At 33.7% G+C, this 12,053-nt stretch overlaps 2 protein-coding genes across 2 annotated transcripts; both read left to right on the top strand.

Moving 5' to 3' along the window:
* Positions 1-222: 222 nt before the first annotated feature.
* Positions 223-1,925, top strand: LOC126700355 (glutathione transferase GST 23-like). The gene is made up of 2 exons (XM_050398459.1): positions 223-619; positions 1,351-1,925. Exons 1-2 carry the CDS (start codon positions 305-307, stop codon positions 1,705-1,707), a joined length of 672 nt encoding a protein of 223 aa, XP_050254416.1. The 5' UTR covers positions 223-304; the 3' UTR covers positions 1,708-1,925.
* A 1,055-nt stretch (positions 1,926-2,980) lies between these two features.
* On the top strand, positions 2,981-4,298 carry LOC126700357 (glutathione transferase GST 23-like). The gene is made up of 2 exons (XM_050398460.1): positions 2,981-3,421; positions 3,762-4,298. The coding sequence occupies exons 1-2, from the start codon at positions 3,107-3,109 to the stop codon at positions 4,101-4,103; spliced, it is 657 nt and encodes a 218-aa protein (XP_050254417.1). The 5' UTR covers positions 2,981-3,106; the 3' UTR covers positions 4,104-4,298.
* The last annotated feature ends 7,755 nt before the right edge of the window (positions 4,299-12,053 follow it).

The following is a 12,053-nucleotide window of genomic DNA, read 5'->3' as shown; positions in this document are numbered from 1 at the left end:
TATTGGCCTCACAGTAAGCATGAAGAAGATGGATAGTCTACTCTTACCCGATAAGGTTTCTACAATCATCAATTAAAGGAACAAAAGGTGGTGCATATGGGTCTTCTTTTAGCCACTGTATAACTTTAAAAACAATCATTGCCGTGTCAAAATTTATTTCTATACAGGCGGCTAAATTATTCAAGACGTCAATATTTATTTAAAAACAAACATTGCGAGTCAAAAGTTATTTCTAGACATTGGGAGAGGTACATCTATAAATTGCCATGAGATAATATAGACAGCTGCTTAGTAGAAATTAAGAATGGCTGAAGACTCTGTGAAGTTGCTAGGCTATTGGGCAAGTCCTTTTGCCATTAGAGTTAAGTGGGCTTTGAAACTGAAAGGGATCCAGTACCAGTACGTGGAAGAGGATCTCCCAAACAAAAGTCCCATGCTATTGCAGTACAACCCTGTTTATAAAAAAGTTCCAGTCCTTGTCCATGATGATAAACCCTTGGCAGAGTCACTCGTAATTCTTGAATATATTGATGAGGTGTGGAAGCAGAATCTTCTCCTCCCAATAGATCCATATGAAAGGGCCAAAGCACGGTTTTGGGCCAAATTTGCCGAAGACAAGGTAAGAGAAGAAGCCACCTTCTCTATGAGCTTAGTTATATGAACTACTATGCTGGTTACACACCAACTACCACACCCCTGAATATTGGGGATAGCTCTTAAATCATGCTCTTATTCATTGAAAAGAAAACATGCATCAATTGGAGGACTATTGGTAATTCAAATATTAGATGACTTATATGGAGATTTTTCTTACTTCTTAAAGTAAGCATAAGATTTTCATGCAGCTCTATGATTACATTATAAGAACATTCACATTAACTCAAGCAAAAAATTTCATCTATTTTAGCATAAGAACTTTTTATTTTTATTTTTATATACTCACTTTTCAAAACACTCAACATCAGATTATCTATTTTACACTACATTACATTACATTAAAATATCAAATTTTCATGGTTTTTTAATTGTTCATCTTTTTTCATATACAATAACTACAATCTACTTTATTTCTTCGGTCTCGGGATACATAATAAAATAATAAAAAACTATATGCAAAATGAATTGTGTTAGTGTAATTTACACCGTTACTATAACAATTTTGCAAATTTACACATTTTTAGCTTGACTAATGTGGGTGATTTTGGAGATTGAATGTGTAAAATTGATACTTTTTCTATTTTGCATTGATGCAAACGCTCTAACATGCAATTTCCATCTAAGCTAACTACCATAGAATAACCAATTCTTTATTTCAAACTCTTAAAAAATTTATCAGTCTACTCTTTTCAGTGTGGGCCAGCAGTGATTGCTGCATTTAGCAAGAAGGGGGAGGAAAAAGAGAAAGCTGCAAAAGAAGCTCGTGAGAATTTAAAGACTCTTGAAAGTGGTCTTGAGGGGAAGCCTTTTTTTGGGGGTGAAACAATAGGCTTTGTGGATACTGCTGCTGGCTGGATTGGATGCTGGGCTCAAATGACTGGGGAAATCATAGGCATAAAGCTGATTGATGCAGAGACCATGCCTTTACTTGATGCTTGGTTCAAAGATTTCCTTGAGGTCCCTTTTATTAAAGAATGTATGCCACCTCAGGATAAATTGCTAGAGCACACCAAGGAATTCCACAAAATTTTGACTGCTGCATCGACTTGAAGTCTTTATATCTCTGAGCACATACTGAAGGCTACCTGCATATAGTGTATGAATGATTGTTAGTGAATTATATAAAACTATAAAGGATATGGACTAAGGCTGATATTCTTGATATGAATATCATGCATGTAAGATTAGCAAAATCTGATGAATAAGAATTGCAAAATTACTAGGCAATATTATATATATGCAATATTGGAAGTACATGTTTTCGACAATTTGGTGTATTTTTGTGCTTTTGTTTTGTGATGTGATGTTGGGGGTGTGGGGGTGAGGGATTGGATGCATCTTTTTGATTTTTGAGTATGTTCAATTGCATGGCAACATATGTGGCTTGTCCTTCATCATCTAATTTAAGCTTCAATTAGTGAGTGGTTTTAGGACTACACACTTTTTTACAACTTTTAGTTACAACTTTGACATGATAGACCGTGAGTGGTTGTCTATTACTTACACATGAACCCACAATTTTTCCTTTACCACTCACACTCTGCAACATAAGAATTATGGCTAAAAAGTTGTGAGATAAATTGTGATACTAGATTTTGTCTCACTTAGTAAAGCAACATTCAAGACTGGATATGTTGGGTTCTCCCATAGGGAACCTATGAATTCTTAAGAATAGAAGTAGATATTCCAAGAATAGCTCTGATCCATCCTACTTGGATTCATCAATCGGGATTTGGATAAAATTTATCTATAGTTTTTTTTTAGGTATATGTAGTTATGTACGTCTTAGGTTCACATAGTTTTTTTATTTTTTATTTTGTGTGGTCAATATAGCAATATAGTATAATAGTAATATAGTATAACTATGTGGAGTTTCACTTGATAATTATTTACCCCTAACCTACAACAGAAACAACTGGACCTAAGCTTTAATCTAAATAGACATTTTTTAAAAATATCTTTTTTTTTTTGGCTAATGGTTTTGGTGCTCCCTTGTTATGGAGGTGGTATTTTTTGCACTAGTCTCATGAAATTATTGTCTCACTGATATGTTGGCTCCACACAATGGTCTCATGAGACCGGCATGTTTACAAAAATTAAAATTCTTGTTGTGGGCCTACTGTTCAGACTTCAGACTTCTTTTGCAAAAATAATCTGACTTAATTACAATTTCTCTCTTTTTCTGTTGTCATCATCCATGGTGGGATTGATTTTCCCTCTGTCTTCTCTTTTTTTCTTTTCATTTGTCATGTGCTCAGAAAAAAGAAAAAAAAGAAAAAAGTCCATCAAGGCGGCTAAATTATTCTGGACGTCAATATTTATTTAATAACAAACATTGCGAGTCAAAATTTATTTTTAGACTTTCGGTAAAATTTATTTCTAGACCTTGGGAGAGGTACATCTATAAATTGCCATGAGATGATAGACACCTGTACTGTAGTAATTAAGAATGGCTGAAGACTCTGTAAAGTTGCTAGGCTATTGGTTCAGTCCTTATTCCCTAAAAGTAAAGTGGGCTTTGAAACTGAAAGGGATCCAGTACCAGTATGTGGAAGAGGATCTCCAAAACAAAAGTCCCATGCTCTTGCAGTACAACCCTGTCCATAAAAAAATTCCAGTCCTTGTCCATGATGATAAACCCTTGGCAGAGTCACTTATCATTCTTGAATATATTGATGAGGTGTGGAAGCAGAACCCTCTCCTTCCAATAGATCCATATGAAAGGGCCAAAGCACGGTTCTGGGCCAAATTCGTTGATGATAAGGTAAGAGAAGAAGCCACCTTCTCCATGAGCTTATTTATATGAACTACCATGCTGGTTACACCAACTATCACAGCCCTGATCATTGGGGATAGCTCTTAAATTATGCTCTTATTCATTAAAAAGAATGCATGCATCCGTTGGATGACTATTGGTAATTCAAATACCAGATGACTTATATAGAGATTTTTCTTACAAGACAACAATCTTAAAATAAGCACAAGATTTTCATGCAGGTTTATGAGTACATGCTAACATGCAATTTCCATCTAAGCTAACTAGCATAGAATAGCCAATTCTTATTTCAAACTCTAAAAAACATTAATCAGTCTACTCTTTTCAGTGTGTGCCAGCACTGATGGCCGCATTTACCAAACAGGGGGAGGAACAAGAGAGAGCTGTCAAAGAAGCTCATGAGAATTTCAAGATTCTTGAAAGTGGTCTTGAGGGGAAGCGCTTTTTTGGTGGTGAAACAATAGGCTTTGTGGATATTGCTGCTGGCTGGCTTGGATGCTGGGCTCAAATGACCGGGGAAATCATAGGCATAAAGCTGATTGATGCAGAGACCATGCCTTTACTCGATTCTTGGTTCCAAGATTTTCTTGGGATCCCTCTTATTAAAGAATGTATGCCACCTCAGGATAAATTGCTAGAGCACATCAAGGAATTACACAAAAAATTTTGACTGCAGCATCGACTTGAAGTCTTTATATCTCCGAGCACGTACTTAAGGCTACCTGCATAAGACGTATGAATGATAGTTAGTGGGTTATATAAAACAATAAAGAATATGTACTTAGCAAAATATGATGAATAAGAATTGCAAAATTACTAGGCAATATTATATATATGCAATATTGGAAGTACATGATTTCGGCAATTTGGTGTATTTTTGTGCTTTTGTTTTGTGATGTGATGTTGGGGGTGAGGGATTGGATGCATCTTTTTGATTCTTGAGTGTGTTCAATTGCATGGCAACATATGTGGCTTGTCCTTGATCATCTAATTTAAGCTTCAATTAGTGAGTAGTTCTAGAACTACACACTTTTTCACAACTTTTTGTTACAACTCTGACATGACAGACTGTGAGTGGTTGTCTATTAGTTACACCTGAACCCACCATTTTTCTTTCACCACTCACACTTTGCAACATAACAATTATGCAAAAAAGTTGTGAGATAAATTATGATACTAAATTTTGTCTCACTTAGTAAAGCAACATGCAAGACTGGGTATGTTGGGTTCACCCATAGGGAACCTATGAACTCTTAAGAATAAAAGTGGATATTCCAAGAATAGCTCTGATCCATCCTAAGTGCGATTCATCCATGGGGATTTGGATAAAATTTATTATTTATCTATAGTTTTTTTTAGGTATATGTAGTTATGTACATCTTAGGTTCATGTATTTTTTATTTTTATTTTGTCAATATAGAAATATAGTATAACTATGTGGCTTATTGATCGATGTATTTAAGTTTCACTTGATAATTATTTACCCCTAACCTACAATAGAAACAACTGGACCTAAGCTTTAACCTAAATAGACCTTTTTCAAAAATATCTTTTTTTTTGGCTAATGAGTTTGGTGCTCTCTTGTTATGGAGGTGGTATGTTTTGCACTAGTCTCATGAAACTATTGTCTCACTGACATGTGGGCCCCACACAATGGTCTCATGAGACTAGCGTTTACAAAAATTAATCCTTGTTGTGGGCCCAATGTTCAGACTTCTTTTGCAAAAATAATCTGGCTTAATTACAACTAGTCGATATCCCGTGCGATGCGCGGTGCATTTTGATAAATTTTGTAAGAAACTATTTATGACCCATTGATTTTATGAATACTATTATTGTTAGTCACACTTAATCTATGAGATTTTCTATTAAAACTAAATTCAAACTAAATACATTGGGGAGAAAATTCCTCTAATTCATGCAACCAAGAAATGTCACTAGATTATAGTTAAATTGTCACCTACAAACCTGTTGGTTCCTAGGTGTCTCTCTTGTATTATTTATGTTTTATATATCAATTAGCTATAAAAACTTCTAGAATTTCATGATACAACAATAGAAAAAATAATGCCATAGTGATGCAATAATATCACAATTTAACCTCCAAGTTTTAATTGAACTAAAAGTAGCCAAAAATAGATCCTTACCAAGTGTATGCATCATACAGAAAACCAAAAATATAAATTGGCACATAATATGAAAAAATAAGCCTAAATAAATTACAATGCTACATAAGTAAGACCATATACATAACATCTAAACAAAATATTTAAGACGAATGTAATATTTTGAAAATTAACCTACTTCTCAAAAAGAAAAACAAAGATATTGTGAGAAAATTATGGAAGTTTAATTTTTAAGTCCATTGGAAATGGAGATTTATGTTGGACAAATGTGGAGACAAAATAATATTTGCCCAATTCATTGAATTCGACTCTTGTAATTCTACATTGAAGTTAGTCTTATGCAGAAAATTGAATTTTTTTTTTTATTCCTACATTTCCCATGATTTTTTAGATCCATCCGTATCAATTTAAAGCATGTAAAGTTATATATATATATACAAATTCTTTGAATTATATTCTTACATTTCCCATGACTTTTTAAATTCATCCGTATCAATTCAAAGCATATAAAGTTATATTGTATACAAATTCTTTGATTTTTATTAATACATTGAAATAAATGCTTTTGTCATTATTTAATAGTTTGATATAAATGTTAAATTTAGATGAGATGAGATGGAATCCTAAATGAGAAGGATGTCGTACAATGTGCTACTTGGCAAAGCCTCATGCTTTCTCACATGAGGTGTCTGCTTATATATATATATATATATATATATATATATATATATATATTGAATGAATTGACGTGGAGACAAATAATATTTGCCCAATAAATTGAACTCAACTCTTGCCATTTTGCATTGAAATTAGTCTTACGCAGAAAATTGAAAAGTTTTTTTGATTCTTACGTTTCCCATGACTTTTTAGATCCATCTTGTAAGGTTGAATTTAATCAACCATGTGTTGGCTTTATTTAGTGCCAAATTTGTTTGTAATTCAACATGTAGAAACTTTGTATTTAGGTGGGAATAATGTAAAGGTTGTATGTGAGAGAGTGTGAAGAAACTCAAGATGTGTGCCTTCAAAGGAGTCTTGCGACTGGATCTCGCGATTGGCAAGTCGCCAAAGTGGCACACGTGTGAAGCATGCAGGGAGTTGAAGGGTTACGACAGTTGGAGCACTATAGGATAAAAAATACAGTTTGGCCTGGAAGTTATCTCACAACTCATTCCAGTCGCGAGGCCAAGTCACCAAAATGCCCTGTTTGGATGAAAACTGACTTTTCACATTCCTTACATACCCTACTGTAAATACCCTTATTCCCACGAAATGTAAGTGTGGCTATTCAAAAAGAAAAACCCTAAGAGGGGTTTCTACAACACACCCACCTCATTAGAGAGAGAGCTACTCATTCTTAGATAGAAATCTTTGTAGTCTCTTCTCATTCCCTCTCCCATTGTTATACCCATTGAGAAGAAATTTGTACCCAAATACTACCTACACCCATTTAGAGTGTTGAGTGTTTTTGGAGCTTTGGGAAGCATTGGAAGATGCTAAGGATGACGGATGTAATATGGAGCTTATTGCGGGATCTAGTAAGCTAGAGAAGACAAGGTTCGGCGTAACCTTGTTGGAGCAAGAAGTGGGTAGATTAAGCTTGGAGGGTTTATTACTATTCATGTATCCCAACTAATTTTCTAGTGGATCATTTACCGCTTGGAGGGCGGTGGAGAGGTTTTTCGCTGAGTTCTTTGATTTCCTTTTCGATAACACATCACTGTGTTATCTTTGTGTTTGTATCTCTTTTCCCTTACTTTTTACCTTTTAATTACTGTTGTGTTTGTAATTAATTTTGGTTTAGAGTGTTTTACCTATTTGGGTTCAGCTTATATTCATCTTTCTGTACATATATTGTTTGTGTATAAGCTTGTGTTGGTTGTTTTGATATTAGGGGTCTAAACATTGATTGGTGTTTTATACGCTAATTGAACTTTCATTTGGTATCAGAGCAGGTACACTTGTTGTGGCTTAAATACCTAAGTGTGATCCTTGACCCCGTGTGTTTATTTGCCACGGATAGTACTTTGTATGCTTTTATGCATGTTTTGGTTGATGATGAATGTAGCATGCCACGTGTTTGTGAAAATACCTCTATAAGTGTTAATCCTCATAATTATGATGACATGTTACATGAGTCTTTGGGTGTTGTTGATATTCCTAACATCAAACTCTTGAAGAAAAAGACTAAGAAGTTTCATAAGAATTTGAGTAAGTTTTTTTGTGAAAAAGATGATTTGATTGCTAAGTTTAATGAATCCAACAAATTGGTTGATAAATATAAGAAACTTGCTAAAAATTCTCTTGAACAGCTAAAAGAGTTTGAATGTTTAAATATGGACTTGGATGCTAAACTTGTTTTGTCTAACAAACTTGTTGATGAGCTAAAATGTGAAAAGGCAAAAACCACATTTTCATCCCTACATTTTCAGGTGATTCCCACTTTGGTCCCTAAATTTTATTTTTATAACTTTTAGTCCTTAAAATCAAAAAAACGATCTCGTTTTTGTCCCTACCGTCATCTCACAAACGGAAATAGTCTACGTGGCAAATGGAGTGCAACGTTGAGACACTAAATGTTGACGTTAGCATTAATATAATAATATAATATTTTATTTAGCATTTAAAAATGCCTTGTCATCTTTTAAAAACAAAAAAAATTAATTTATGAATTTTAACTAAATGAAAAAAAGGAAAAAATAGAAATAAAAACAAAAAATCATATAAATTGAGATCTAGCTTTATCTTGAGGAAGAACAGACAAGAACAAAAACCCAGAAAATTCAAAACCCAAAAACATCTAGTCAAATCAAACGATGTCGTTAGGAGGCCACTAAACAAGAAGCCCAAGAAAGCTAACGGTTCTTGTTCTTTCTCGATTCCAGCAACCTCCACATTGATGGAGGCTCAAGAGTTTGGAGAGATGATGGAGCATGTTGACGAGGTCAATTTTGCTTTCGATGACCTTAGGAAACCCCAACCCGTACAGATTGAAAGGGCTAGCTTGTTGTCCTTGTTGTCCATTTGCGCCACTGTATAGCAGAGACGCCTCTTGCAGACTCAAAGGTATGTTCATTTTGAGGTTTTATGTAATGGGTTTTCTTTAATTTTTCAATTTTGAATCTATGTAATGGGTTTTCAGTTAAAATTTGATTTGATTTGATTTTTTTTTTTTTTTTTTTCGATTTGGGGTTTGGAAATGTGGATGTGATTTTTGAATTTGAATGTGGGGTTTTGCTGATTTTGAATTTCGGGGTTAGAGAGTTTGTTGGGTTCTTGAATTTGAAGTTTGGGGTGCGTGCGTTTTTGGGTAATTCTTGATGGAGTATGAGGTTACCGTGAATCTTGTAATGGGTTTTGAATCAAAATGTGAATTTTTGATATTATTTATATTGTTGGGGTTTGGAATTTCCATGTGGGGTTCTGGTAATTTTAAATTTTGGGGTTAGGGAGTTTGTTGGGTTCTTGAATTCGAATCATGGGATGTGTGTGTTTTGGGTAATTCTTGTTGAATTGAGTTTTTAATGAATCTGTGTAATGGATCTAGTTTTTGGGAAGGTGGAAGGGTTTTTTGAATTTATGTTATATTCTTGTTGAGTTGTGACTTGTCGGTTTCCAGTGAATTTGTGTAATGGGTTTTGAATTTTCTGGGTATTTGCTCTTGTTTGTTCTTCCTCAAGATAAAGTTAGATCTCAATTTATATGATTTTTGGTTTTTATTTCTGTTTGTTCCTTTTTTTTTTCCCCATTTAGTTAAAATTCATAAATTATGTTTTTTGTTTTTAAAAGATGATGTGGCATTTTTAAAATGCTAAATAAAATATTATATTATTATTTTAATGCTGATGTCAGCATTTAGTGTGTTAGCGATGCACTCCATTTGCCATGTAGATTATTTCTGTTCGTGAGATGACGGTAGGGACAAAAATGAGATCGTTTTTTTGATTTCAGGGACTAAAAGCGGTGAAAATAAAATTGAGGAACTAAAATGAGAATCGCCTGAAAATGTAGGGACAAAAAATGTGGTTTTCACCAATGTGAAAATGAATCTCTTAAGATGCATGCTAAGTGTTTGATTGCTGAACCTATTGCTAAAAAGGGTGAAAAGATTTGTTGTAATCATGTTGTGGTACCCAATTTTTTGCATAATGTATGTTCTACTTCTAAGAGCAAATCGGTGTACATTCTTCCATATAAAAGAAATCAAAAGGTGGAGAGAAAAGCTCTTAAGTTAAAGCCTCTGTTTAGGTCTCAACATAAGATTTTGGATGGATCTAAGTTTGTTCCAACTTGTCACCATTGTAGTGTGATTGGTCATATAAGACCTCAATGTCATAAGTTGAAGAGAGAACAAAATCATGTTGTTAGATCCATTCCCAAAAAGCCTAGTGGACCTAAACACATTGTTTGTCACCATTGTGATGCCTTTGGTCATTTAAGACCTCAATGCTCTAAGTTTTATGCTCTCAAAAGAATTAAAAAAAAATAAAAACTTGAGCTTCTTAGAAGCTATGCTAAAAAGAGTAAATCGGATTTGAGTGAAAATAACATGTTAAAGAAAGTGTTTAATGCTCTTAACTCCTTGTCTATGTGCATCTTCAGTTCTTATTCTTCCAACCCTCATCTCACTTCTCATGAGACACTCATTCAAACAATCGTTGTGTTTGGATGAGAAAGGGTTTCTATGGTTGAACTTTTGCTTTTTTGGTCCTTAATCTAATTTTTTCGAGTGTTGTATGACCCTTTATGCATTAAATGTCATATCTTCACGCATTTTGTGCATCTTGCATTTCTTTATATGCATTGTTTTGTTTTGTTTTGATCTTACTTTTATGTTTTAGTTTTGTGTGAGTAAAAATTACAAAACCACATAAAATGTGAAAAATTCAAAAAGTTTGATCGTATATGTTTGAACACATATCACATGTGTGTTTGGCCTAGTACCTTTGTACAAATGGCTTTGTGCATTTATGAGCTTAGCTTGTTATGTATGCACATATATCTTTGTGGGAAAAATCTTGACATCTATGTATAATTGTTGTAAATCGATCTTCAAACTTGTAATGAATAATTAGTCAATAGTTTTGTTGATCTTGATACATGCGTAGACTTGTGCCTATATCTCTTCCCACTCATTTTTTGCTTAAAGAGCTCAACAATGTTAAATCTCGAAAAGAGATAATGAGCTACAAAAGCCGTCGCACATACTAATATTTGACTAGGAAAAAGGGAAAGGGACTTGTAATGAAAATGTATGGTGCCCAAAAGCCAAAAACTTGTTTATCAAATTAAAATATCAAAAATTTCAGGTATCGATCTCAAAAAGAGATGTAAAGATAAAAAATGATCAAATGTTATGAATTGTAAAGAAGCCAAATGAAAAGCTTCAAAGATATGTAATTATTTTCTTATGGAAGGTTATATATGTTCATTTCTATAATTGAGATAGACCACTTGACTTAATACTAGTTGTGTATGATTTGATTGAATTGATCATTAAAACTTCACTTTAGACTAAGGACTATTCCACATTTGATACACATACACAACACATGCCTAATGTTCAATGAATGCCTTATTCATTTGTACTTGTTTAAATGTAATGTATGTGTGCTCAACTATATATGGATCAATCCAAAAATATTTTTGATCATTTTATATGTATTTGGAAGTGATTTTTATCACTCTTGCTTTCATGTTTAGTACTTACTTTGTTTTTCATTGTTTAAACATGTTCTGTGTTGAAAAACAGGTGTCAAAATTTTTGACTACTCATTTTGGCTACTCTTGTGAGTAGCAAGTTTTGGCTACTCGTTTTGGTGACTTGCCCAGTCACGAAACCCCAGTCGTGAGTTAATCTAGAAGTTTTCGCGACTCGCAAAAATTTTTGCAACTCATCGCGCAACTCGCTAGTCGCGAAACTTCCAGAAATAGCTTTTTAAAGTGTTTTTCGTGGGAAACCTGTTTTAAACCTCTCCTCTTCATCCTCTCTTAAACCCCTTTTTCAAAATTTTTATATCAAAACCCAATTAATTTGAATGGTTTTTCATTCCATTAATATTTTTAAGGTAATTTTAAACTCTTTTCATTGATTTGGATTCTTAGATTATGTTTTGGAGAGTTTTGTGCTCTTGGTTGAGATTTTCATTATAGGAGTTAGGGAAACCTAATTTTTGTCAATGTTTTGTATGAGATTGGTTTCTTTTGATGATTTGCTTTGGATGCTGGCCCCATGCGGTAAAAAGAACATGTATTAAGGGTGGATTTCATGATGTTCATGCATTGTTTTACATTATTGTTCATAGTGTGCACGTTAGGTGTTTGATAAAATGCCTCTTAGGCATTTTCTCACTTGTTTGGACTCTAATGAGTACCAAACTTTGGGGTTTTTCATGTTTCCTCATTAGAAACATGTTTGGTTCATTGGTTGTGTATTTAACACACCTTACCTCACATGTGCACTTTCCATGCTTTGGTCATGTATTGCACATAGC

This window comes from Quercus robur, chromosome 9 (assembly GCF_932294415.1).
Source record: "Quercus robur chromosome 9, dhQueRobu3.1, whole genome shotgun sequence".
In the NCBI taxonomy this organism is placed as follows: Eukaryota; Viridiplantae; Streptophyta; class Magnoliopsida; order Fagales; family Fagaceae; genus Quercus; species Quercus robur.
Note: the sequence above shows the minus strand (reverse complement) of the source record. Positions and strands in the feature narration are given on the sequence as shown.